At 43.8% G+C, this 26600-nt stretch overlaps 1 protein-coding gene across 2 annotated transcripts in view; it reads left to right on the top strand.

Moving 5' to 3' along the window:
• Positions 1–895: 895 nt before the first annotated feature.
• The window catches only part of LOC143974021 (cytochrome P450 2J4-like), a 68403-nt gene continuing 42698 nt past the window's right edge, over positions 896–26600 (top strand). Inside the window, exons 1-3 of one of the 2 annotated variants that reach the window (XM_077474992.1) lie at positions 896–1163; positions 13964–14126; positions 16377–16526. In XM_077474992.1, coding sequence (XP_077331118.1) covers positions 993–1163; positions 13964–14126; positions 16377–16526 — 484 coding nt within the window. In that variant the 5' untranslated portion in view covers positions 896–992. The remainder of the gene's footprint in view (positions 1164–13963; positions 14127–16376; positions 16527–26600) is intronic. The other variant, XM_077474993.1, reaches the window with a different exon arrangement.

Genomic DNA, 26600 nt, shown 5'->3' with positions numbered 1-26600 from the left:
GACGATTCAGCAAGCATTAGTAAAGTAAATGTATAGTGCTTATGTGCCTACTTTTTATTTTGTATGGGCAGGACTAAAAAATAAATAAATCAAATTTAACTTTTAAGTTGTAATAAGGTAGAGGCTAGGCTTATGTAAGCCCTTGTACACACGGTCGGACATTCCGACAACAAAATCCGTCAGATTTTGTCCGAAACTGGTGTTGCATACACACGGTCAGACAAAGTTGTCTGACAAAAATCCAATCGTTCGTAACGTGATGACGTTATTTCCTTACGACAGGACTACGTTCAGGCTAGTAGCCAATAGCTTTGGTCTAGGAATTTGACCTGAGCATGCGTGGCACTTTGTCCGATCGGAATTCTCTACAAATGATCGGAAAAAGTCAGATCGGATCATGTTGTCGGAAAATTTTATAGCCCAGCTCTAAAACTTTGTTGGTCGGATATTCCGACGGAAACAGTCCGATGTAGCCCAAACATGGTCGGATTATCTGACAACACGGTCCGATCGGACATTTTACGTCGGAATATCCAACCGTGTGTACAAGGGCTAACACGCACACATAATAATGACATATCTTTTATTGTAGGACTTTGTCCTTGATTTGAATTTGACAAAATGAGCCCACAGGTAGCAAGCTTCTGCTGTGCCCTCTTTTTAGATAACCCATTGTTCTTTGAAAATTAAGTGGCATATATGAAACATTTATTTGTAGAAGACAGATTGTAAACATATTGTTGGCAACAGTTTAAAACATAGACAATACAAATATTTAAAAAAAATACCCATTTAAAAAACATATATAGTTTGCCTTTAACTTACATAGTCATGTGACACTGGTCAATAGTAGTTAAATATTAACAGCACAGTGTAAAAGATATCTGGACTGTCACCTATAGCGATCAGTGCTATAAAGACAAGCTGCTTATTTACATCACGAACAATTCTTTATTTTCATATTGTCTTATATAACTCACATTTACCTTGCTATGTGGAGTATCTCTGAGTTATTTTTCCTATTCTTGGGAACTCTGTTGATAATCAGTTATTTGAAAGTTCTATGGACTTCGAGAAGGCTCCCCCCTGGGCCAGTTCCATTGCCCTTGATTGGAAACTTGTGGACACTGAAATTCCAGTTTCATCCAGAGAGGCTAACACAAGTAGGTATATAATTCCTGAAACTTCAAGTAACAATACTTACAAGTAGAATTTGGGTTTCTTAATGCTTGTTTAATATCACAATGGTGGTTTTATGTGTATGTTTTTTTCTTTTTTTTTCAACACTTCTAAAATACTTAGAAATGTAAATACAAGTGACAGTATGGCTTTAAATAGAGGGGTGCTTAAAGGCTTTAGCAAGTTTTATTTTTCAGGTGTTTTGGAAATTCTTACTAAAGCTGATGACCAAGCAATGCCTGTGTGCTTAATGTATCATGCTGCTAGACTGATATCTATTGACCAGTTGAAGTCCTTCTACCAGTACTGTGTAGGGGCTGAAATTGTCAGATAAGCATTTTCATCCAATTATAGCTTATAACACGATCAGCAATCTTTTCTGAATTAAGTGGCAATGTACAAGTGAAAAACAATGTGCTATTGAACAATAGTGCCTTCAGCCCTCAGATCAGCCTCAATTCCTTCACCTTCAGACCACAGATCAGTTTCATTGCCTGTACCTTCAGATCTCAGATCGGCTGAAGCTCATGAATTTTCAGACCTCAAATCAGTCCCAAACCCGGCACCATAAAGCCTTGTACACGCGGTCGGAGAATTCGTCGGAATGCGTCTTATCGGACCGTGTCGTCGGATAATCCGACTGTGTGTGGTATGCATCGAACTGATTCCGTCCGAATCTCCGTCGGACCCAATTTTCCAACATGTTGGAAATATTTTCCGACCAACTGGTTTGATCGGACATACTCCGATCATGTGTAGAGAATTTTGATCGGACCAAGTGCCACGCATGCTCAGATCAAATTCCTACATCAAAGCTATTGGCTACTAGTCCCATCGTAACGAAATTATGTCATCACGTTCTGAATGATCGGATTTTTCGACAACTTAGTCCGACCGTGTGTATGCAACAGTTTCGGACAAGATCCGACGGGCAAAATCCGACGGACAAAATCCGACGGATTTGGTTGGCAGAATGTCCGACCGTGTGTACAGGGGCTTAGAAATGCAGGGATTTTAAAGAAGAAGAAGGTAGGTGGAAAGGCTTCTTCACATTCTAAATTGATGTTTGCAGCCACCATTGGGCTTAAATTGATACTAGGAGGTCTCCATCTGAACATCAGTGATGTCAGGGAGGAAGTTGGGTCACTGTTACAGAAGCGTAGGCAAGGCTTTTATGATTGACAGCCTAGAGAGTTGTCAATATAACTTATAACAGTGGCTCTTCCAGGTGCCACTGAAAAATCCATTGAGAGCCTCTGGTTTGCAATATCAGGCACAGATTTTCTATATGGGTTTCAGATGGATGCAGCCTCCCACACACATACTGATTGATCAGCAGCTCCAAAATTAAAGTAAGATAAGGGCATATTTATTGAAGTTGCAGCAAACAACTGCATCAAAGAGGGCAGATTCTAGCAATACTACTACATGGGCATAAAGTTCATAGACGCTATATAAGCCAACATCCCTTTTTGCATGCTGCACCTCTCTTAGCTTCAGCTAGTGTACAACTATTTGACGTTCAAATTAGTCAACATTCTGCTCTAAATGGGCTGTGGCCTTTGACTCTATCACTTACTTCAGTAGCTATGGAGCTCTTTCAAGCCTCATGACCTCTGGCGTGAGAAAGACTTCTCATTCCATTAGGATTCTCTAAAGCTACCACAGTAAGCTGTAAACAGAGGCAATCATCCTGCATCTGACTGACAAATGCTAACACTATTCCAAACCCCAAGTTCTAGTCTAGAAGTGCTATGAAGTCCAATGCTGTGCTAGAGCCTTTAAACATCAGGGACTCCCTTCTGTGCCTATTTTTGGGCACTAAAAATACTGGATGAACCATCTGCACACTGCTATACACCCTTTCTAGCAAACTTTGCAAAAGAAATAGGGATATTTAGTTCACACATATTGCAATACATGTTTAAGTTGTGGTATTGCAGGTCAGTGGTCAGACCTACACTTCGTAGCTCTCCCCTAGTTTGCGTCTATTTGCCCCATGTTGGCAACTGCAGTGGCAAAACAGAGTTTGACTGGTCTTAACTGGATTACTTTGATGCAGTTGGCCAGCTTAAATATGCATTGCAATATGTGTGAACTTAATATCCCTTTTTATTGCAAAGTTTGCCAGAAATGGTATATATCAGTGTGCAAAGGGTTCATCCAGTATTTTTAGTGTTAACATGTGGTCACATCCCTTTAGCACCTGGTAGATTATACGCATGTACAAGCTATTGGGATCCGAGCAAAAACCTATCTTTTTTCTGTTGCATTGCAGGTCAGTGATCAGACTTAAACCTTGTAGCTCTCTCCCATTTTGCATCTGTTTGTTCCATGTTGGAATTGTGTTCAGAGTACCATTTGCAGTGGCAAAGCAGAGTTTGACTGACCGTAAGAGGGATTCGTTTGATGCAGTTGGCCAGCTTAAATATGCAATATATGTGAATGAAATATCCCTACGTTTTTTGCAAAGTTTCCTAGAAAGGGTAGATAGCGGTGTACAGAGGGTTCATCTGGTATTTTTAGTGTTAACATGTGGTCACACCCCTTTAGCACCTGGTAGATTATATGCATGTACAAGCTATTGGGATCTGAGCACAAGTATATTTTTCTTCTGTTTTTGGGCACTTTCACAACACCCTGCAGTTTTATAGAAATCCCAGAATGGAGCTACTGTTATATATATATATATATATATATATATATATATATTAATTTACTGTTTCCTGTAAAATCTCCAAAACCCAGCATTCTTTAACTGCTTGCCAACCGCCGGCTGTCAAATGATAGCCAGGCTGGCTGTTTACCCACGTGATCGGCTGTGATCCTTTCACAGCCGATCACTAAATGTAAACAAACCGCATAATGAGATGTTACCGGGTTCTCCTTCTCACACACCGATCGTGTGTGAGGAGGAGATTGCAGTAACATCTCGTTACCGCTTACAGTGTACACCAATCACACTGATTGCCCCCCCCAATGAACAGGACCTGTCACCACCCATCATAGTACCTGTCACAGTCCATCAAAGTGCCTGTCAGAGTCCATCAGAGTACCAGAGTACCTGTCACAGCCCATTAGAGTACCCGAGTACCTGTCACAGTCCACCAGAGTACCCGAGTACCTGTCACAGTCCATCAGAGTACCCGAGTACCTGCCATAGTCCATCAGAGTACCCAAGTACCTGTCACAGTCCATCTGAGTACACGAGTACCTGTCACAGTTCATCTGAGTACCCGAGTACCTGTCACAGTTAATCTGAGTACCCAAGTATCTGCCGCAGCCCATCTGAGTACCCGAGTACCTGTCGCAGCCCATCAGAGTACCCGAGTATCTGTCACAGTCCATGTGAGTACCCGAGTACCTGTCCCAGTCTATCAGAGTACCCGAGTACCTGTCCCAGTCAATCTGAGTGCCCGAGTACCTGTCACAGTTCGTCTGAGTACCTGTCAAAGTCCCTATGAGTACCTGAATACCTGTCACAGTTCATCTGAGTACCTGAATACCTGTCACAATCCATATGTCTACCTGTTACAGTCCATATAAGTATCTGAGTATCTGTCACAGTTCATCTGAGTACCTGTCACAATCCATATGAGTACCTGTCACAGTCCATATGATTACCTGAGTAGAGATGGCCTTGCGGTTCGCCCGGCGGTCGGTTCGCAGCGAACTTTGCTAGTTCGTGATTCGTCAAACTGGTGGACTTCTGGCGCTGTTCGCGGTGGACATATTCGTTTACATTATGAAGAACTTTGACTCATGACACATGCATCATGGGGTACAGGACAGCCAATTGAGACATTTCAGCACATGGATATATCCCCTACCTTTTAAATAGACCTGATCTGGCGGCCATTTTACATTCTGTCTTTTGTCAGTGTAGGGAAAGGACACTGTGTGGAGCAGGGACAGTCAGTCTAATCACTAGCTATTACTATTAGGTCCACAAAGGTCCTTTTAAGGACTGGTATAGATGTACAGTATATAGGGTTGTAATACACTTATAATATACTTTCTTTCAAATATAGAAAGCATATTATAGTGCACTGCATGCAGTGCTGCTGACCGATTCTGCAGCTGTCGTTTCTCAGTGTAGGAACAGTTTGGTTTTTGGAGCAGGGACAGTCTGAAATTCACTAGCTAGCTACTATTAGGTCCACAAAGGTCCTTTTAAGGACTGGTATAGGTGTACAATATATAGGGTTGTAATACACTTATAATATACTTTATTTCAAATATAGAAAGCATATTATATGGCACTGCATGCAGTGCTGCTGACCGATTCTGCAGCTGTCGTTTCTCAGTATAGGGACAGTTTGGTGTTTGGAGCAGGGACAGTCTGCAATTCACTAGCTACTAGCTAGCTACTATTAGGTCCACAAAGGTCCTTTTAAGGACTGGTATAGGTGTAATATTTGGTGTGCAGCATATAGGGGTGTAATACACGTATAAAAATACTTTCAAATATAGAAAGCATAGTATAGTGCATTTCCACTGTGCAGCATTGTGACTACTGAGCGGTTCTGCAGCAATACTACAAAGAGTGACAAACGCAATTAGAAAAAAGTATTATAACTGGTGTGATAGACCAGTGGACCCCCCAAACGACAGATTGAAGTTGGGTGTTATATACCTTCTTCAACATATACTGCACTTCTCTAGAGACTTTTGTCACAGGGTTATTTAAAAAATGACAGGCAGAGGAAGAGGCAGAGGTGGTAGGGGTAGGGCAGGAGCAACAGGTTTGAGCCAAAGTGGCAAATTGCAAAAGGTGCGTTTGATTACATCAAAGGACGCACTAGACTTGGTTGAGTGGCTCACTCAGCCTTACTCTTCTGCACCCTCCTCATCCTCTCGATCTGCACCCTCTTCACTCTCTGCTGTGTGCACCCCCAAAGACACTACCACCAACACCACCACCATATACCCTCCGCTTGAGTCACAGGAATTATTTTCCGATCCATCAAAAGACATTGCCGACGCGCAGCCATGCATAAGGGTCAAGGACCAGTACTGGGTGGCAACATACTTAGACCCCCGGTACAAACACAAAATGGCGTAAATGTTACCACCATCACAGAGGGCTCTCAGAATGGAGCACTTCCAGGCCTTGCTTAGAGAAATGCTGCATTCTGCTTTTGCGTGCACTGGCAGAGGAATTCCCACTCCCAGAGAAAGAGTTGTGGGTACCAATCCAACAGCGCCTGCAAGAAGAGGGCAGTTTTGAATATGTGTTGATCACTTCTGATATGAGATCATTCTTTCAGCCGACCCATCAGCAGGTGTCATCCGGATCCAGCATTAGGGAACACCTAGACCGAAAGGTGTCCGATTACATTGGGTTAACGGCCGATGTGGACGCTCTGAGAAGTGATGAACCCCTGGACTACTGGGTGGGCAAGCTTGACCTCTGGCCAGAGCTTGCACAATTTGCAATGGAACTGTTGGCTTGCCCCTCGTCCAGTGTCCTGTCCGAAAGAACGTTCATTGCAGCAGGGGGGTTCGTGACCGATAAGCGTACTTGCCTAGCTCACGACAGTGTTGACTACCTCACATTTATAAAAATGAATGAGGCATGGATCTCCGAGGAATTCAACACATGTGACCAGTAGACCATGTATATGCATAACTCTATAAACTATTTATATAATCTAGCACATGGACCTTTTTTCTACCTTTGGCTCACTTGTACAAAAAAAGCACACCGTACTATATGCCCGTACCCTCCTGTTTGAAGAGGTTGAGCGGTATCATATTTTTGGGTCCCGCAGCGAGTTGCTGGTATCAGTGCTGGTGTCAGTGCTCTCTATCTCGGTGCTGTTGTGGTGTCAGTGCTCTCTATTACGGTGCTGGATTGGTGTCAGTGCTCTCTATCTCAGTGCTGGTGTCAGTGCTCTCTATCACGGTGCTGGTGTGGTGTCAGTGCTCTCTATCTCGGTGCTGGTGTCAGTGCACTCTATCGCGGTGCTGGTGTCAGTGCTCTCTATCATGGTGCTGGTGTGGTGTCAGTGCTCTCTATCTCGGTGCTGGTGTCAGTGCTCTCTATCACGGTGCTGGTGTGGTGTCAGTGCTCTCTATCTCGGTGCTGGTGTGGACTCGGTGCTCTCTATCACGGTGCTGGTGTCAGTCAGTGCTCTCTATCTCGGTGCTGGTGTGGTGTCACTGCTCTCTATCTCAGTGCTGGTGTGGTCTCAGTGCTCTCTATCACGGTGCTGGTGTGGTGTCAGTGCTCTCTATCTCGGTGCTGGTGTCAGTGCACTCTATCACGGTGCTGGTGTCAGTGCTCTCTATCACAGTGCTGGTGTGGTGTCAGTGCTCTCTATCTCGGTGCTGGTGTCAGTGCTCTCTATCATGGTGCTGGTGTGGTGTCAGTGCTCTCTATCACGGTGCTGGTGTGGTGTCAGTGCTCTCTATCTCGGTGCTGGTGTCAGTGCTCTCTATCACGGTGCTGGTGTCAGTGCTCTCTATCACGGTGCTGGTGTTGTGTCAGTGCTCTCTATCACGGTGCTGGTGTGGTGTCAGTGCTCTCTATCTCGGTGCTGGTGTCAGTGCTCTCTATCACAGTGCTGGTGTGGTGTCAGTGCTCTCTATCTCGGTGCTGGTGTCAGTGCTCTCTATCACGGTGCTGGTGTGGTGTCAGTGCTCTCTATCACGGTGCTGGTGTCAATGCTTTCTATCACGGTGCTAGTGTCAGTGCTCTCTCTCTATCTCGGTACTGGTGTCAGTGCTCTCTCTCTATCTCGGTACTGGTGTCAGTGCTCTCTCTCTATCTCAGTGCTGGTGTGGTGTCAGTGCTCTCTATCTCGGTGCTGGTGTGGTCTCAGTGCTCTCTATCATGGTGCTGGTGTCAGTGCTCTCTATCACGGTGCTGGTGTCAGTGCTCTCTATCTCAGTGCTGGTGTCAGTGCTCTCTATCACGGTGCTGGTGTCAGTGCTCAGTCTCTATGGGGGTGCTGGTTTCAGACAGTGAGGCAGATAGCAGCGGAGAAGCCAATCAGCAGGCAGTGGTAGCACTATGGCTGAGGATCAGCACTGGACTGGCACCTCTGGACCACCGGGGGGGAAAGGGCTGGGCAGAGGGATGGGTCAGGGGCTCAAGCACAGGTTGGCACACTGGAACACTGGCACAGGACTGCGCTGCCCTGACTGTGGCACTGATCATCTCCTGCACCCCCTTCATAGCCTGGCCTGACCTTGCCTCTCCTACATGGCCTTCATGCGCTCCTGAATTGACAAAATTTCACAGATAAAAAAAGAATGCTTGCCGTTGACGATCCCAGATTCACTTAATACTTCTGGTATGTCAGTGTCCATGTTGTGGGGCTATGTGTGCACAGCTAGTAAGTATTTTGTGGCTGAAAATATGACCTGGAGATTTTTAAGGTTCGCATGCCATTAAAGTGAATGCGGTTCTCGAACATTTGGGCACGTTCGCGAAACGTCCCATCGGAAGTTCCTCCATCACTATACCTGAGTACCTGTCACAGTTCATCTGAGGACTTGAGTACCTGTCACAGTCCATCTGAGTACCTGAGTACCTATCACCGCCCTTCAGAGTACCCGATTACCAGTCACCAGGCCATCGGGGTACCTGTCACCAGGCCATCAGAGTACCCGAGTACCTGTCACCAGCCCATCAGAGTACCCGAGTACCTATTTGCAGCCCATGCCTCATAGAATATACGTTGGGGTGTTTGCTTTCCAAAATGGGGCCATTTTGTGGGTAATTCCATTGTCCTGGTGCTCAAGGACCTTCAAAAGTGTGATAGGTAGGAATGAAATGCGATGTGTAATTTATGCTCCTCGAACGCCTGAAGATACTACTTCAATGTTTGGCCTCTCTATGTGGCCAGCCTGTGTAAAAGTCCTAAACATGTGGTATCGCCATACTCGGGAAGAGTAGCAAAATGTGTTTTGAGGTGTAATTTTTGCTATATACATGTTATTTTTTAGAAATATCTTATAAATTGACAAATTTGTGTAAAAAAAAATGTGTTTTCATTTTTTTCACATTTTCCAAAAACTTCTGGAAAAAAATGATCCGTTCAAAAGACTCATTATGCCTCATAGATTATACGTTGGGGTGTTTGCTTTCCAAAATGGGGTAATTTTTTGGGCAATTCCATCGTCCTGGTGCTCCAGGGCCTTCAAAAGTGTAATAGGTGGTTGTGAAATGAGATGTGTCATTTTTGCTCGTAGAACGCCTGAAGGTGCTACTTCAATGTTGGTGCTCTGTATATGTGGCCAGGCTGTGTAAAAGTCTCACACATGTGGTATCGCCATACTCGGAAAGTGTAGCAGAATGTATTTTGGGGTGTAATTTGTTGTATGCATATGCTCTGTGAGAGAAATAACCTGATAATATGACAATTTTGTAAAAAATCTAAAATCAAAAAAAAAAAAAAGAAATCTTAATTTTGCAAAGAAATGTGGGAAAAAATTACAATTTAAAAAAACTCACCATGCTACTTACTTAATACCTTGGAATGTCTACTTTCTAAAAAGGGGTCAGTTGGGGGGTATTTGTACTTTCCTGACTTGTTAGTGTCTGAAGAAATGAGATACACCTGATGTACTGAAGGCCTGATCAGATGTGATCAATTTTCAGTGATTGGCACCATAGTTTGTAGACTCTATAACTTTCACAAAGACCAAATAACATACACTAATTTGGGTTATTTTTACCAAAGATATACAGCAGTATAAATTTTGTCCAAAATGTATGAAGAAAAATTAATAATTAGCAAAATTTTATGACAGAAACAAAGAAAAAGGCATTTTTTTCACAAAATGTATGTTTTTTTTATTAGTTTAGTTGCTATAACACCCTAATCACGTTTTCCCAATTCACCCATTAGCCATATAGATGTATCAAATCCATTATATTCCTACTGTATATATAGCAAACATTGTTGCCATAGGGCAACTCTCTTACATATTTGGTTAGCTTGGTAAGTAATGGACTGAAGATGTTGCTCTTATTGCATTTTCGCAGATAGACAGATAAGCTCTGATAAACTAAATATATGAGAAAAAAACTCCCTCATAAAAGCATTTCCTTGAACAAGTAAGAGAACTCAAACAAACCTCCTGTTGTCAGAAACCATGAATCAGACTGAGACAGAAGTACAATTAAATCACACTTGTTTATTAATAAAAATAAAAAGGTAAATAAAAAAAGCGTAGTCAAGCATAGCCAGAGTCCAGTAACCAGAACGAGTAGTCAGCCAGGCCAGAAGTCAGGGATCCAAGTAGAGCAACAGCAAGCAGGATAAGGAGCCAGAAGGGATGTCAGCAAGCCAGTCTTTAAACAAACCGCAGGAGATGGTTTCTAGTGATGTCACCAAGGCGAAGGCAGAGGTGAAGTAAGCTGGAAGGCTTTAAGTAGGCAGGTCAGACGACCATCATCGGGAACAGCTGGTAACTGTGGAGAGAGAAGAGAGCTGGCAATTAGCCAACAGCTGAGCGGCCAGCCCAGAGAAGGAAGGGCTAAGCCAGCCCTGACACCTGTTCAACAAGCAACAAACTAACAGAAAAGAAACTGTAAAACCGATCTGTCCTGATTAGAAAATGTAATTGGTTACCAGGTTTTCAGGAAAGTACTATCAGATACAGGCATGTGAAAAAATAAAAATATACTGGCACCAGTACTGCCAACCTCCCGCAGCATTTTTTACTGACAAAACATGGAAAATGTACTGATAGAGCACATTTTTATTGACAACCTAAAAAATGACAGAACTCCTATTAAAAACTAAGATAACCTATATTTAAATAGTATAAACACAACGTGGAAACACTGACAATTCCCATAACAAGTAATTTGCCTGGTTTACACTTAAAAACTCAACACGACATTACAAACTATCAGCCCCTGATATTTACAGACAGTTGTAAAAAAAAAATCACTAATTTTACAAACTGTCTGTAAATTTACTGACTGTTGGCAACCCTGACCGGTACTTATTGTCCAGTGAAACTATTATTAATAACTACATTAAAGACTATCCAGGAATTTGTAAATGGATGATGCAGATCTATCAGAGATAGAGTGATACAAAGGGACCTTAAAATTTGTTAAATGTACATGGTGTCCATGTGTGTGTTGTAGAGGGCTAGCCTGGGGCAGGGTTAAGAAGGGGTTAATTTAAGAGGTCAGGTACTTCCCCTTCAGACCTGCTTATTGCCAGCTGAACTGAAAATGTCAGAGAGGAGTAGTGTGTTTGGAGAGAGACACAGCAGCATGCTGTCTGAGAGGATCCATTGCTGGATTGTGTACCTGCTGGGGTAAGAAAAACCGTATCAGAGACTTTAGCCCTGGCGAGAGCTGTGAAATTTGTCTATATATCAGCCTGTTGGCTAAAAAGACTGAACTTTTCCTATCTCCGCACCTGTGTTACGAGACAAGCCTGTCATTTCTTCTGTTTGTTTTTCTGAATAAAGCCATTTTTATTTTACTGAACTGTCTGAGCTGGCTTTTTACCCCTCCGATCCCCTACAATGTGTATACTACGATTACATTTCCCAACGTTACAGTATTCCAACCCAGAGACTACAATTCCAAAATGTGTAAAATCTACATAGAAATAGAATGCAATGATTTGCAAATCACATAAACCTCATAACTCTCATAAACCCATATTGTATTCACAATAGAAAACGGAGAACAGTCATTTTTCAATTGATGGAAGCAACATGTCTCAAAAAATAGGGACAGGGCAACAAAAAGCTGGAAAAGTACATGGTAGTAACAAGGAAGAGCTGGATAAACATTTTGCAACTAATTATGGTCAGGTCAGTAAAATAACTGGGTATAAAAAAGACATCTTAGCCCTTGTACACATGGTCGGACATTCCGACAACAAAATCCGTCGGATTTTGTCCAAAACTGGCGTTGCATACATACGGTCGGACAAAGTTGTCGAAAAATCTGAACGTTCGTAACGTGATGACGTTATTTAGTTACGACAGGACTACATTCAGGCTAGTAGCCAATAGCTTTGGTCTAGGAATTTGATCTGAGCATGCGTGGCACTCTGCCTGATCGGAATTCTCTACAAACGATAGGACAAAGTCCGATCGGATCATGTTGTCGGAAAATTTTATAGCCCAGCTCTAAAACTTTGTCGGTCGGATATTCCGACGGAAACAGTCCGATGGAGCCCACACACGGTCGGATTATCCGACAACACGGTCCGATCAGACATTTTTCATCGGAATGTCCGACCGTGTGTACAAGGGCTTAGAGTATCAGAGAGTCTCAGAAGTAAAGATTAGTGATGGACGAACTTCCGACAGGACGTTTCGCGAACGCAAACCGTGAATGCCGCGAAAAGTTTGCGAACCGCAAAGTTTGCGGCGGACCCCATTGACTTTAATGGCAGGCGAATCTTAAAAACCTCCAGGTCATATTTTCAGTCACAAAATACTTACTAACTGTGCACACAACATGGACATTGACATGGACATTTTTTTATTTATAGCACAAAAAAAAAAAAAAAAACACTAGTGATTAAATACCACTAAAAGAAAGCTCTATTTGTGTGGGAAAAAAAGGACGCAAGTTTTATATGGGTACAGTGTTGCATGACTGAGTAATTGTCATTCAAACTGTGAGAGCGCTGAAAGTTGAAAATTGGTCTGGACAGTAATGCCCCGTACACACGAGCGGACTTTTCGACATCCAAACTCCGACGGACTGAGTCCGGCGGACTATCCGCTCGTGTGTGGGCTGCAACGGACTTTAGCTTCGCAAAAGTCTGACGGACTTTAGAAATGAAGCATGCTTCAAATTTTCCCGACGGAACTCCGCCGGACCCGGTCCCCTTCGAAAAATTCGCTCGTGTGTGTGCTACTCCGACGGACTAAAACCGACGCTAGGGCAGCTATTGGCTACTGTCTATGAACTTCCTACGTCGAATCCAGTCGTACGTCATCACGTTCGACTCCGTCGGAGTTTGGTGTGATGGTGTGTGGTCAAGTCCGTTCGGTCGAAAAGTCCGCCAGAACTCCGGCGGAACTCCGCTAGAACTCCGTCGGAAGTCTGTCAGACTTAATCCCTCTCGTGTGTACGGGGCATAAGGGGGTGTAAGTGCACTGTATTGAGGTGGTTAAAAAGCAATTGCCCTTTTTCTGCACACAAATACAAAATTATCATTGAAGGCACTGTGACAAGAATTCTGTGGATAGTACAGGAGTCTGAATATCTATAGCCAGTGTTACCATTTTACATTGGATCAATGTATACTGTATTTTTTAAGAAAACTATTCTTAAACTGTTTTAAGTTACTGTTTTCAAGCAAGATGTGTCATATCTGCTTATAAAGCCTGAATCTGGGGTCTTCTTACACGAGGCAACTTTGCTGGGTAGTACATACAGTAAGAGGGTTCTACTGAACCCTCTAGAATCACAGTTGATGTATGAAGTTAAAGCTATAAGACATTTTTTTTGTTCCCCTTGCATTCACCAGCAAAATGTTCAGCCTAGCTCTAAAAGTGAAACAAAGATTATGACTGGCGGTTAAGGTCATCAAGGAATTTCCATGTTAGAATGCTTTTCATACATCAGTAGCTCAGTTAGCAATAAAGCCTCCTCAACAAACAGCAGTATGGCACTCTAACCAAATTATATTAATGCAATCAAAATGGCTAAACTTCAAACTGTATCTACTGTAGCTTTTTACTTTCATTGTATGTATGCATCTTTTTGTTCTATAAGAAATTTAGTAGAATTATATATACACGTATCATTACCAATAATTAACCTTCCCCTCAACCATAGCTCTCTAGGCTCTATGGGAAGATCTATACTGTGTGGCTTGGAGGTTCTCCTCTTGTGGTCCTGAATGGCTGGAGAGCAGTGAAAGATGGTATTGTCTCTCATTCTGAGGAGCTGTCTGGGCGTCCTGTAGCCAGCTATCTAAAGGATCTTCTAGGTGGAGGAGGTACAGTCTTCCTTTTCTACTAGACTCCGAACCCATTCACACTTTAGCATTTTTGATTAAGTTAAATTATGTAAAATTGTACACACAATGCAAAACACATAACATGTGAAACATCCATTTAAAATGCATGCATCTTGAAATGTGAATTTGTTTTGCAAATTCGCATTTAATACAGGATCAAAGATTCCAAAAGCACTGTCTGTGGATTAGCTCCAGAGATTGCTCTGATACTAGCTTTGTCTGACTGAAACCTCCTACAGAGTTGCCCAGTAAAGGAGTAGGTTACTAGTCTTACTCATTCACTTGTGTGTTTACATTTCATTTTAATTTACTGAGGTCTGTGAAAAAAAAAGCCTTTTTAAAACTAAGGAGAAACAATTAAAACTTCAAAGTTAACCTGGATAGAAGACTATACACTGTAATATTTATATGCAATATATCATATGTATCTGACAAAAAGGAAGTCATCACTATAACATGTAAGGAGAAACAATATGTAAAAAAACTAAAATGCATTCCCTTTAAAGGATTTTGGGACTTGAAAAAGGTAGAATGGCTTGATTGTGGGCCTTAGCATGTGACAGCGTATTAATAGCAGAATTCACAGAATGCCATAGTTATTGGCAGCATAGAAAGGACACAGCATACCTAATTTCAGATCAGAAAACAACTGATACTAAATAAGTCATCTTTAGGGTCCAATATCAATTTTCAGGGCAAAGTACATATAGTGGTTCACTTTTAGTGATTTGAACATCATTTAATCAAGTTGCAAATGTAAGGACAGGTATTACTATAAAAGTCATTAAGACTTTAAAAGCAATTGAATGTAATTAGTGTAGCGGCGACACTTTTGACAAAGTGTCCGCTATGTGCAAATTTAGTTTTTTCCTCAGAACAGTAAAGGGGTTCTGAGGGTTGATTGTGCAGGTTTAACTTTAGCCTCAGTTTGGCTGGGCTGTGTTAGGGTTCTGCCTGGTCACATGTACAGTTATGTGCAAATGAGAGGACCAGAACCAGGCCTGGTTGGACACTTTGGGTATCAGCGTTCCTCGGAACCAATCAGCTGAGGAGTTTGGGGAAGGGTACTTAAGAGACTGAAGTCACGTGTTTGTGGTTCGTTGGTTATGCCTGTTCCTGAAGCTGAGGGGTCCTGGTCACGGGGGCGTATGCAGCACCGCAACATGGTCAGTTTGACTAGCTGCATTAGACCCGCATGGTCTGGGGCAAGGACCCATCTGTTCCAGAGTCTCGGAACCGGCTGGCCCGAGGCACAGTAACTGAGGGAGGATTCAAGGTGTCCGGGTGTGCTCTCAACTTGGAGGGGCACCGCAGCCCGTGTAAGCGATCGGGGGAGGACTCTTCAGAGGAGGGCCAACAAGCTGGCATCCCAAGAAGTGCCTGGTTGCTGGGTTGTCAACGGATCCACGCTTTTCCAGTACTGCCAAGGAGACAGGGAACATTCCAGGTACTGAGGAAAGGTTCCTGTTCACTTTCGATTGCAAATTTGTTCAAGGTTAGAGACTTTGCAAGTTCCGGATTAAAGTGCTGACTGCCATAATCTCTGGTTAGAGATTTGTTCAGCTTTGAAACGCCCAGCTGCGAGTGGCTACTCTCTGGGTTGTATTAGAGACTTTCTAGTGATTAGCAGTTCAACGTGCCTGAATTTCTTCACCATTGCCCTCTGTTCCCATATGAGACTGTGTTTGTTGGATGTTACCCCTGCAAATAAAAACCTTTCTAAAGGACTTTTATGGTGTCAGCGTCCAAGGTTGTTGGGTACTAACCCTGGGAATCCCTAGACATGGAAGAACAAGCCAAGCGGAGGTAACCGGTAAGCCCAAAAGTCAAGGCCGCCCCATTGAGGGTTATGGCCGCTACATTAGTATTAGTAAAAGTTGCAGAAGTTTCAACTATATGTTTACATATATTTTTTTAAAATAGATTTTAAGCCCACAACTATAGCAGTGGTGGTCAACTTATTGATATATACCTCAAGTGTGGCCCCTAGCATCACCAGTAAGCGCCAAAGGGTCGCAGATTGGTTACCATGGAAGTATAATTTCCAGCTAAAGTAATTACAACATCTAATTATTAACCAGGGCAACTATAAAATATTCTGCAACCCTTATATATGCAAAACACCATTAGATTATGCATCTTAGGTTCTGTATCTGTATATTTCTTTATATTTTCACTACAATCTTTCCATAGAGTCTGTAAATATATATTCTAGCTATCATTTATTAGGCATTTTGATGTCCAATGGACATGTGTGGAAACAACAGAGGCGTTTTGGACTGATGACTCTGCGGAATTTGGGACTTGGAAAACGTGGACTAGAGTCTCGGATACAAGATGAAGCTCAGTACATGGTAGAGTCTTTTAGAGCCCAAAAAGGTCAGTGTACTAGCTTTGTACCCACGTTAACTATGCTGTTTTAAGAACACCACCTGAATTTTTATTCTATAGACTTCCTTTATCTGTAGGTAACTTTGGCAATGACAAATCTGCACTTTTGTTTCTGTCTATACCCCCACCAACAACATCCAGTAAAACCATTAAAACAGTGCACAAACCAACAAAGGTGTGTTTGAGTGAGCAAGTGTAAAGGTGTCAATAGAGCTAAAAAGAGTGATTTTTAGTAAAAATTGATTTTGCCATGAAATTACTGGTTTCACAGATATTTTGCTGAATCAGGATCAAACAAATGCCATTTTTTGGTGCAGTGATTGTATTTTTGTACTTTTGAGAATAAGGTAAAAGACCATTGGCTAGTAAACTGTACACAAGACATTGACAGGAATATACTCAAGAAAAGGAAATAGAGGACCTTTTAGGTACCACAAAAAGACAACTAACATAAATATATTTGGCTTTTTATTATAATCACTTAAAAAATAAAGCCTAGTAAAAAAGGGAAAAACTTCCACGTGTAGTTGCTATAACACCCTAATCACGTTTTCCCAATTCACCCATTAGCCATATAGATGTATCAAATCCATTATATTCCTACTGTATATATAGCAAACATTGTTGCCATAGGGCAACTCTCTTACATATTTGGTTAGCTTGGTAAGTAATGGACTGAAGATGTTGCTCTTATTGCATTTTCGCAGATAGACAGATAAGCTCTGATAAACTAAATATATGAGAAAAAAACTCCCTCATAAAAGCATTTCCTTGAACAAGTAAGAGAACTCAAACAAACCTCCTGTTGTCAGAAACCATGAATCAGACTGAGACAGAAGTACAATTAAATCACACTTGTTTATTAATAAAAATAAAAAGGTAAATAAAAAAAGCGTAGTCAAGCATAGCCAGAGTCCAGTAACCAGAACGAGTAGTCAGCCAGGCCAGAAGTCAGGGATCCAAGTAGAGCAACAGCAAGCAGGATAAGGAGCCAGAAGGGATGTCAGCAAGCCAGTCTTTAAACAAACCGCAGGAGATGGTTTCTAGTGATGTCACCAAGGCGAAGGCAGAGGTGAAGTAAGCTGGAAGGCTTTAAGTAGGCAGGTCAGACGACCATCATCGGGAACAGCTGGTAACTGTGGAGAGAGAAGAGAGCTGGCAATTAGCCAACAGCTGAGCGGCCAGCCCAGAGAAGGAAGGGCTAAGCCAGCCCTGACACCTGTTCAACAAGCAACAAACTAACAGAAAAGAAACTGTAAAACCGATCTGTCCTGATTAGAAAATGTAATTGGTTACCAGGTTTTCAGGAAAGTACTATCAGATACAGGCATGTGAAAAAATAAAAATATACTGGCACCAGTACTGCCAACCTCCCGCAGCATTTTTTACTGACAAAACATGGAAAATGTACTGATAGAGCACATTTTTATTGACAACCTAAAAAATGACAGAACTCCTATTAAAAACTAAGATAACCTATATTTAAATAGTATAAACACAACGTGGAAACACTGACAATTCCCATAACAAGTAATTTGCCTGGTTTACACTTAAAAACTCAACACGACATTACAAACTATCAGCCCCTGATATTTACAGACAGTTGTAAAAAAAAAATCACTAATTTTACAAACTGTCTGTAAATTTACTGACTGTTGGCAACCCTGACCGGTACTTATTGTCCAGTGAAACTATTATTAATAACTACATTAAAGACTATCCAGGAATTTGTAAATGGATGATGCAGATCTATCAGAGATAGAGTGATACAAAGGGACCTTAAAATTTGTTAAATGTACATGGTGTCCATGTGTGTGTTGTAGAGGGCTAGCCTGGGGCAGGGTTAAGAAGGGGTTAATTTAAGAGGTCAGGTACTTCCCCTTCAGACCTGCTTATTGCCAGCTGAACTGAAAATGTCAGAGAGGAGTAGTGTGTTTGGAGAGAGACACAGCAGCATGCTGTCTGAGAGGATCCATTGCTGGATTGTGTACCTGCTGGGGTAAGAAAAACCGTATCAGAGACTTTAGCCCTGGCGAGAGCTGTGAAATTTGTCTATATATCAGCCTGTTGGCTAAAAAGACTGAACTTTTCCTATCTCCGCACCTGTGTTACGAGACAAGCCTGTCATTTCTTCTGTTTGTTTTTCTGAATAAAGCCATTTTTATTTTACTGAACTGTCTGAGCTGGCTTTTTACCCCTCCGATCCCCTACAATGTGTATACTACGATTACATTTCCCAACGTTACAGTATTCCAACCCAGAGACTACAATTCCAAAATGTGTAAAATCTACATAGAAATAGAATGCAATGATTTGCAAATCACATAAACCTCATAACTCTCATAAACCCATATTGTATTCACAATAGAAAACGGAGAACAGTCATTTTTCAATTGATGGAAGCAACATGTCTCAAAAAATAGGGACAGGGCAACAAAAAGCTGGAAAAGTACATGGTAGTAACAAGGAAGAGCTGGATAAACATTTTGCAACTAATTATGGTCAGGTCAGTAAAATAACTGGGTATAAAAAAGACATCTTAGCCCTTGTACACATGGTCGGACATTCCGACAACAAAATCCGTCGGATTTTGTCCAAAACTGGCGTTGCATACATACGGTCGGACAAAGTTGTCGAAAAATCTGAACGTTCGTAACGTGATGACGTTATTTAGTTACGACAGGACTACATTCAGGCTAGTAGCCAATAGCTTTGGTCTAGGAATTTGATCTGAGCATGCGTGGCACTCTGCCTGATCGGAATTCTCTACAAACGATAGGACAAAGTCCGATCGGATCATGTTGTCGGAAAATTTTATAGCCCAGCTCTAAAACTTTGTCGGTCGGATATTCCGACGGAAACAGTCCGATGGAGCCCACACACGGTCGGATTATCCGACAACACGGTCCGATCAGACATTTTTCATCGGAATGTCCGACCGTGTGTACAAGGGCTTAGAGTATCAGAGAGTCTCAGAAGTAAAGATTAGTGATGGACGAACTTCCGACAGGACGTTTCGCGAACGCAAACCGTGAATGCCGCGAAAAGTTTGCGAACCGCAAAGTTTGCGGCGGACCCCATTGACTTTAATGGCAGGCGAATCTTAAAAACCTCCAGGTCATATTTTCAGTCACAAAATACTTACTAACTGTGCACACAACATGGACACTGACATAACAAAAGTATTAAGTGAATCTGGGATCGACAACAACAAGCATTCTTTTATTATCTGTGAAATTTTGACAATTCAGGAGCGCATGAAGGCCATGGAGGAGAGGCAAGGCCAGGCCAGGCTATGAAGGGGTGCAGGAGATGATCAGTGCCACAGTCAGGGCAGCGCAGTCCTGTGCCAGTGTCCCAGTGTGGAATCCTGTGCTTGAGCCCCTCCCTCTGCCCGGCCCTTACCCCCACCTATGTTGGGCTCCACTGCGGTGGTCCGGAGGTGCCAGTCCAGTGCTGATCCTCAGCCATGGTGCTGGCACTGCCTGCTGATTGGCTTCTCCGCTGCTATCTCCCTCACTATCTGAAACCAGCACCGCGACAGAGACTGAGCACTGACACCAGCACCGTGATAGAGAGCACTGACACCAGCACCGTGATAGAGAGCACTGACACCAGCACCGTGATAGAGAGCACTGACACCAGCACCGAGATAGAGAGCATTGACACCAGCACCGAGATAGAGAGCACTGATACCAGCACCGGGATAGAGAGCACTGAGACCACACCAGCACCGAGATAGAGAGCACTGACAACACACCAGCACAGAGATAGAGGGCACTAAGACAACACCAGCACCGTGATAGAGAGCACTGACACCAGCACCATGATAGAGAGCACTGACACCACACCAGCACCGAGATAGAGAGCACTGAGACCACACCAGCACCGAGATAGAGAGCACTGACACCAGCACCTTGATAGAGAGCACTGAGAACACACCAGCACCAAGATAGAGAGCACTGAGACCACACCAGCACAGAGATAGAGAGCACTGACACCACACCAGCACCGAGATAGAGAGCACTGACTGACACCAGCACCGTGATAGAGAGCACCGAGTCCACACCAGCACCGAGATAGAGAGCACTGACACCACACCAGCACCGTGATAGAGAGCACTGACACCAGCACCGTGATAGAGAGCACTGAAACCACGCCAGCACCAAGATAGAGGGCACTGAGACCACACCGGCACCGAGATTGAGAGCACTGAGACCACACCAGCACCGAGATAGAGAGCACTGACACCACACAAGCACCGTGATAGAGAGCACTGACACCAGCACCTAGATAGAGAGAGAGAGCACTGACAGCAGCACTGATACCAGCAACTCGCTGCGGGACCCAAAAATATGACACCGCTCAACCTCTTCAAACAGAAGGGTACGGGCATATAGTACGGTGGGCTTTTTTTGTACAAGGAAGTGAGCCAAAGGTAGAAAAAAGGTCTGTGTGCTTGATTAAATAAATCGTTTAGAGAGTTATCCATATATATGGTCTACTGGTCACATGTGTTGAATTCCTCCGAGATCCATGCCTCATTCATTTTTATAAATGTCAGGTAGTCAATACTGTTGTGAGCTAGGCGAGTGCGTTTATCGGTCATGATCCCCCCTGCTGCGCTGAACGTCCTTTCGGACAGGACACTGGACGAGGGGCAAGCCAACAGTTCCATTGCAAATTGGGCAAGTTCTGGCCAGAGGTCAAGCCCAGTAGTCCAGGGGTTCATCACTCCTCAGATCGTCCACATCGGCCGTTAACCCGATGTAGTCGGACACCTGTCGGTCTAGGTGTTCCCTGATGCTGGATCCGGATGAGACCTGTCAATGGGTCGGCTGAAAGAATGACCTCATATCAGAAGTCACCAACACATCTTCAAACTGCCCTCTTCTTGCAGGCGCTGCTGGATTGGTATTCGCAACTCTTTCTCTGGGAGTGGGAATTCCTCCTCTGCCAGCGCACACAAAAGCAGAATGCAGCATTTCTCGAAGCAAGGCCTGGAAGTGCTCCATTCTGACAACCCTCTGTGACGGTGGTAACATTTCCGCCATTTTGTGTTTGTACCGGGGGTCTAAGTACGTTGCCACCCAGTACTGGTCCTTGACCCTTATGCTTTTTATACGTGGGTCCCTGTTAAAACACTGGAAGCGGTGTGGTGGCCTGGCTCCTGCTCATCATCCAGGATAATGTCGTCCTCCTCATTCTCCTCTCCCCATCCACGCACAACAGGGATCCCAGAAAGGTTTAAAGCATGCTCTCCTTGCTCCTCCTCCTCATCTGCTCCTCTGACTCCTCTTCAGACTCATGTTGTTGATTGTCTCAGATAGAGTAGCCCCCCTGGAAATTCATCCAGCATTGCGACTTCCTCATCTTCCTGCTCCTCCACGGCTTGATCAATGACACGATGCAATGCATGCTCCATAAAGAAGGCATAAGGTACTGATGGCGCCATGGCTGCAACTGACCAGTTTGGTGATCTCATCAAATGGCTGTAGAAGTCTGCATGTGCCGCACATGAGCAGCCACTGGCGCGGTGAAAAAAAACCAAGCTCCCCAGAACCTGTTCTGCCGCAGAGTTCGTACAGGTAGTCGTTAACTGCACGTTTCTGCTGGAGCAGCCTATCAAGCATATAGAAGGTTGAGTTCCATCATGTCGGGCAATCCCAAATAGGACGTCTGACCGGCAGATTGTGTCGCCGCTGAATGTCAGCAAGGTGAGCCATGGCCGTGTAAGATCTTCTGAAATGGGCCGAGATTTTCCTTGCCTGCCGCAAGATGTCCTGAACCCCAGGGTATTGGACAATCGATCGCTGCACGACCAAGTTTAAGACGTGTGCCATGCATGGCACGTGTGTAATTTTGCCATGTTTCAATGCGCTAAGCAGATTGGCACCGTTGTCACACACCACTTTACCAACTGTCAAATTGAGCGGTGTTAGCCACTGATCTGCCTGTGAACGCAAAGCTGAAAGGAGTGCAGGGCCAGTGTGGCTCTTGGCTTCCAGGCACAACAGACGCAGCACAGCATGGCAACGTCTCACCTGGCATGTCGAGTAGGTTCTGGAGAGCTTGGGCGGTGCAACGGAAGAGACGCTAGCAGCGGAAAAGGAGGAGTCAGCCGAGGAGGAGAGGGAGGAGGATGGAGTAGGAGGAGGAGAAGAAGAGGCAGGCCTGCATGCAATCCGTGGCAGTAAAACCAATTCTACACGGGTGCCACGGGTTACATGCTTGACGGCCGTCAGAAGGTTCACCCAGTGGGCAGTAAAAGTTATATACCTTCCCTGCCCGTGTTTGCTAGACCACGTGTCTGTGGTCAGATGTATCTTGGCACCGACACTGTGTGCCAGAGATACATTCACTTGCCGCTGAACATGGCCATATAACTCTGGGATGCCCTTCTGTGAGAAATACTTCCTTCCTGGGACCTTCCATTGTGGTGTTCCAATGGCCACAAATTTTCAAAAGGTCTCCGAGTCCACCAGTTTATATGGCAGTAGTTTTACGCTCGAACATTTGGCCCACGGAAGCCTACCTTTTTGCAGAAAAACATGAGGATGGCATGATGGAAGGTGGAGTGGAGGACAATTGTGAGTAGAAAGGAGAAGGAGATGTAGAAGATGAGGCTGGACGGTGAGAGCCTGGAGTCTGGCTTTGTGGGTTCTGCTGCTCCCACTGGGCTCGGTGATGGCAGCTCATGTGCCTTCTTAAGGCGGTCGTCCCTAGGTGAGTGTTGGGCTTACCACGACTTATGCGCTGACTGCAAAGATTGCAGATGGCAACACTATTGTCAGCAGCGGACACGTTAAAAAAAGCCCACACTGCGGAGCCATGTGCCAGTGTCCTGGGAGCGCTAGATGTGACCATACATGGTTGATGCCTCGCTCCTGATACATTAGCAGTCTGCTTTGTTCCTCCTGTGCAATGTAAGTTCCGCCTGCTTCTCCTCCCTATCTGCTGGTCCATATCTCTTTCTGAACTCCCCTCCTCTTCCTCTCTTGTGGGCACCCACGTGACATCACTAGACATGTCATCATCGACGTCACCTTCCCCATCGCTATAATTAGAGATCTCGGAGTAGGCAGCAACAGCAGGGACCAATCTCCTCCTTGGGCTGATCTGGGTACTGTCGTCAGACTGCTGAGTGGCGGTTGTTGCTACCTCCTCTTCCTGATCCAATGCCAAGAATGGCTGCGCATCGGAAATGTCTTGTGATGGATCGTAAAATAATTCCTGTGACTCAAGCGGAAGGTATATAGTGGTGGTGGTGTTGGTGGTAGTGTCTTTGGGGTGCACACAGCAGAGAGTGAAGAAGAAGGTGCAGATCGAGAGGATGAGGAGGGTGCAAAAGAGTAAGGCTGAGTAAGCCACTCAACCAAGTCTGGTGCATCCTTTGACGTAATCGCACGCACCTTCTGCAATTTGCCACTTTGGCTCAAGTCTGTTGCTCATGCTCTACCCCTACCACCCCTGCGAAAGGGCCTGCCTCTTCCTCTGCCTGTCATTTTTTAAATGACCCTGTGACAAAAGTCTCTCGAGAAGTGCAGTATGTATGTGGAAGAAGGTATATAACACCCCACTTCAATGTGTTGTTTTTGGAGGCCACTGGTCTATCACACCAGTTATTATAAAATTATTTTTTTAATTGCGTTTGTCACTCTTTGTAGTATCGCTGCAGAACCGCTCAGCAGTCACAATGCTGCACAGTGGAAATGCACTATACTATGCTTTCTATATGTGCAAGTATTTTATACGTGTATTACACCCCTATATACTGCACACCAAATAGTACACCTATACCAGTCCTTAAAAGGACCTTTGTGGACCTAATAGTAGCTAGTGATTTGCAGACTGTCCCTCAGTCCCTACACTGATAAAAGACAGCTGCAGAATCGGTCAGCAGTCAAGTATAATAGGCTTTCTATATTTGAAAGAAAGTATACAGTATTATACGTGTACAACCCTATATACTGTACACCTTTACCAGTCCTTAAAAGGACCTTTGTGGACCTAATAGTAATAGCTAGTAATTAAACTGACTGTCCCTGCTCCACACAGCGTCCTGTCCCTACACTGACAAAAGACAGCTGCAGAATCGGTCAGCAGTGCACTCAGCAATCACCAGCACAGCAGTCAGCAGCAGTGCACCAGAACTCTATATACTGTACACCTATACCAGTTCTTAAAAAGGACTTTTGTGGACCTAATAGTAATAGCTAGTGATTAAACTGACTGTCCCTGCTCCACACAGCGTCCTGTTCCTACACTGACAAAAGACAGCTGCAGAATCGGTCAGCAGTGCACTCAGCAATCACCAGCACAGCAGTCAGCAGCAGTGCACCATAACCCTATATACTGTACACCTATACCAGTCCTTAAAAGGACTTTTGTGGACCTAATAGTAATAGCTAGGGATTAAACTGACTGTCCCTGCTCCACACAGCGTCCTGTCCCTACACTGACAAAAGACAGCTGCAGAATCGGTCAGCAGTGCACTCAGCAATCACCAGCAAAGCAGTCAGCAGCAGTGCACCAGAACCCTATATACCGTACACCTATAGCAGTCCTTAAAAGGACTTTTGTGGACCTAATAGCTAGCGATTTGTGTCACTACAGTCTGTCCCTGCTCCACACAGCAATCTCTCCCTACACTGACAAAAGACAGAATGTAAAATGGCCGCCAGATCAGGTCTATTTATAAGGTAGGGGGAATGTCCAATTGTCCATGTGCTGAAATGTCTCAATTGGCTGTCCTGTACCCCATGATGGATGTGCCATTATGGGTCAAAGTTCTTTCACAATGTAAACGCATATGTCCGCCGCGCGAACAGTGCCAGAAGTCCGTCGGTTTGGCGAATCGTGAACATGCAAAATTTGCTGCGAAACGACCGTCGGGCGAACCGCAAGGCCATCCCTAGTAAAGATGACCAGAGGTTCACCAATCTGTGAGAAGCTGCATCTAACAATTTCAGAACAATGTTCCTCAACATAAAATTGCAAAGACTTTAAATATTTAAATCTCTGTGCGAAAGGCATAAGGCCAAAAAGTAAGATTGAGTGCCTGTGATCTTTGGGCCCTTAGATGGCACTGCATTAAAAAGAGGCATGACACTGTGATGGACACCACTGCATGGACTCAGGAATACTTCAAAAATCACTGTCTGTGAACATTGCTGTGCCATCTAAAAATGCAAGGTAAAGCTCTATCATGCAAAGAAGAAGCCATATCTGAACATGAAGCAGAAACGTTGCCGTCTTCTCTGAGCCAAAGCCCATTTAAAATGGTCTATAGCAAAGTGGAAATCTGTTCTGTGGTCAGATGAATCGAAATGTGACATTCTTTTGGGAACCATGGACGCTGCATCCTCTGGACTAAAGAGTAGAGGCTTGTTATTAGAGTTTGGTTCAAAAGCCTGCATCTCTGTGGTATGAGGGTGCATTAGTGTATATGGAATGGACAGCTTGCACATGTGGAAAGGCACCTTTAACCACTTTCAGACCGGACCATTTTGCTGGTCAAAGACCAGACCACTTTTTGCGATTCGGCACTGTGTCGCTTTAACTGACAATTGCGCGGTCGTGCGACGTGGCTCCCAAACAAAATTGACGTCCTTTTTTCCCCACAAATAGAGATTACTTTTGGTGGTATTTGATCACCCCTGCGGTTTTTATTTTTTGCGCTATAAACAAAAATAGAGCGACAATTTTGAAAAAAACGCATTATTTTTTACTTTTTGTTATAATAAATATCCCCCAAAAATATATAAAAAAACATTTTTTCCCTCAGTTTAGGCCAATACGTATTCTTCTACATATTTTTGGTAAAAAAAAATCGCAATAAGCGATTATTGATTGGTTTGCGCAAAAGTTATAGCGTTTACAAAATAGGGATAGTTTTATAGCATTTTTATTAATAATTTTTTATTATTTTTTTTTACTAGTAATGGCGGCGATCAGCGATTTTTATTGTGACTGCGACATTGTGGGGGACCCATCGGACATTTTTGACACATTTTTGGGACCATTGTCATTTATACAGTAATCACTGCTATATAAATGCAG

The sequence above is a fragment of the Lithobates pipiens genome, unplaced genomic scaffold, assembly GCF_037356315.1.
Source record: "Lithobates pipiens isolate NorthernLeopardFrog02 unplaced genomic scaffold, aLitPip1_a1.2 Scaffold_13, whole genome shotgun sequence".
Lineage (NCBI taxonomy): Eukaryota > Metazoa > Chordata > Amphibia > Anura > Ranidae > Lithobates > Lithobates pipiens.
Note: the sequence above shows the minus strand (reverse complement) of the source record. Positions and strands in the feature narration are given on the sequence as shown.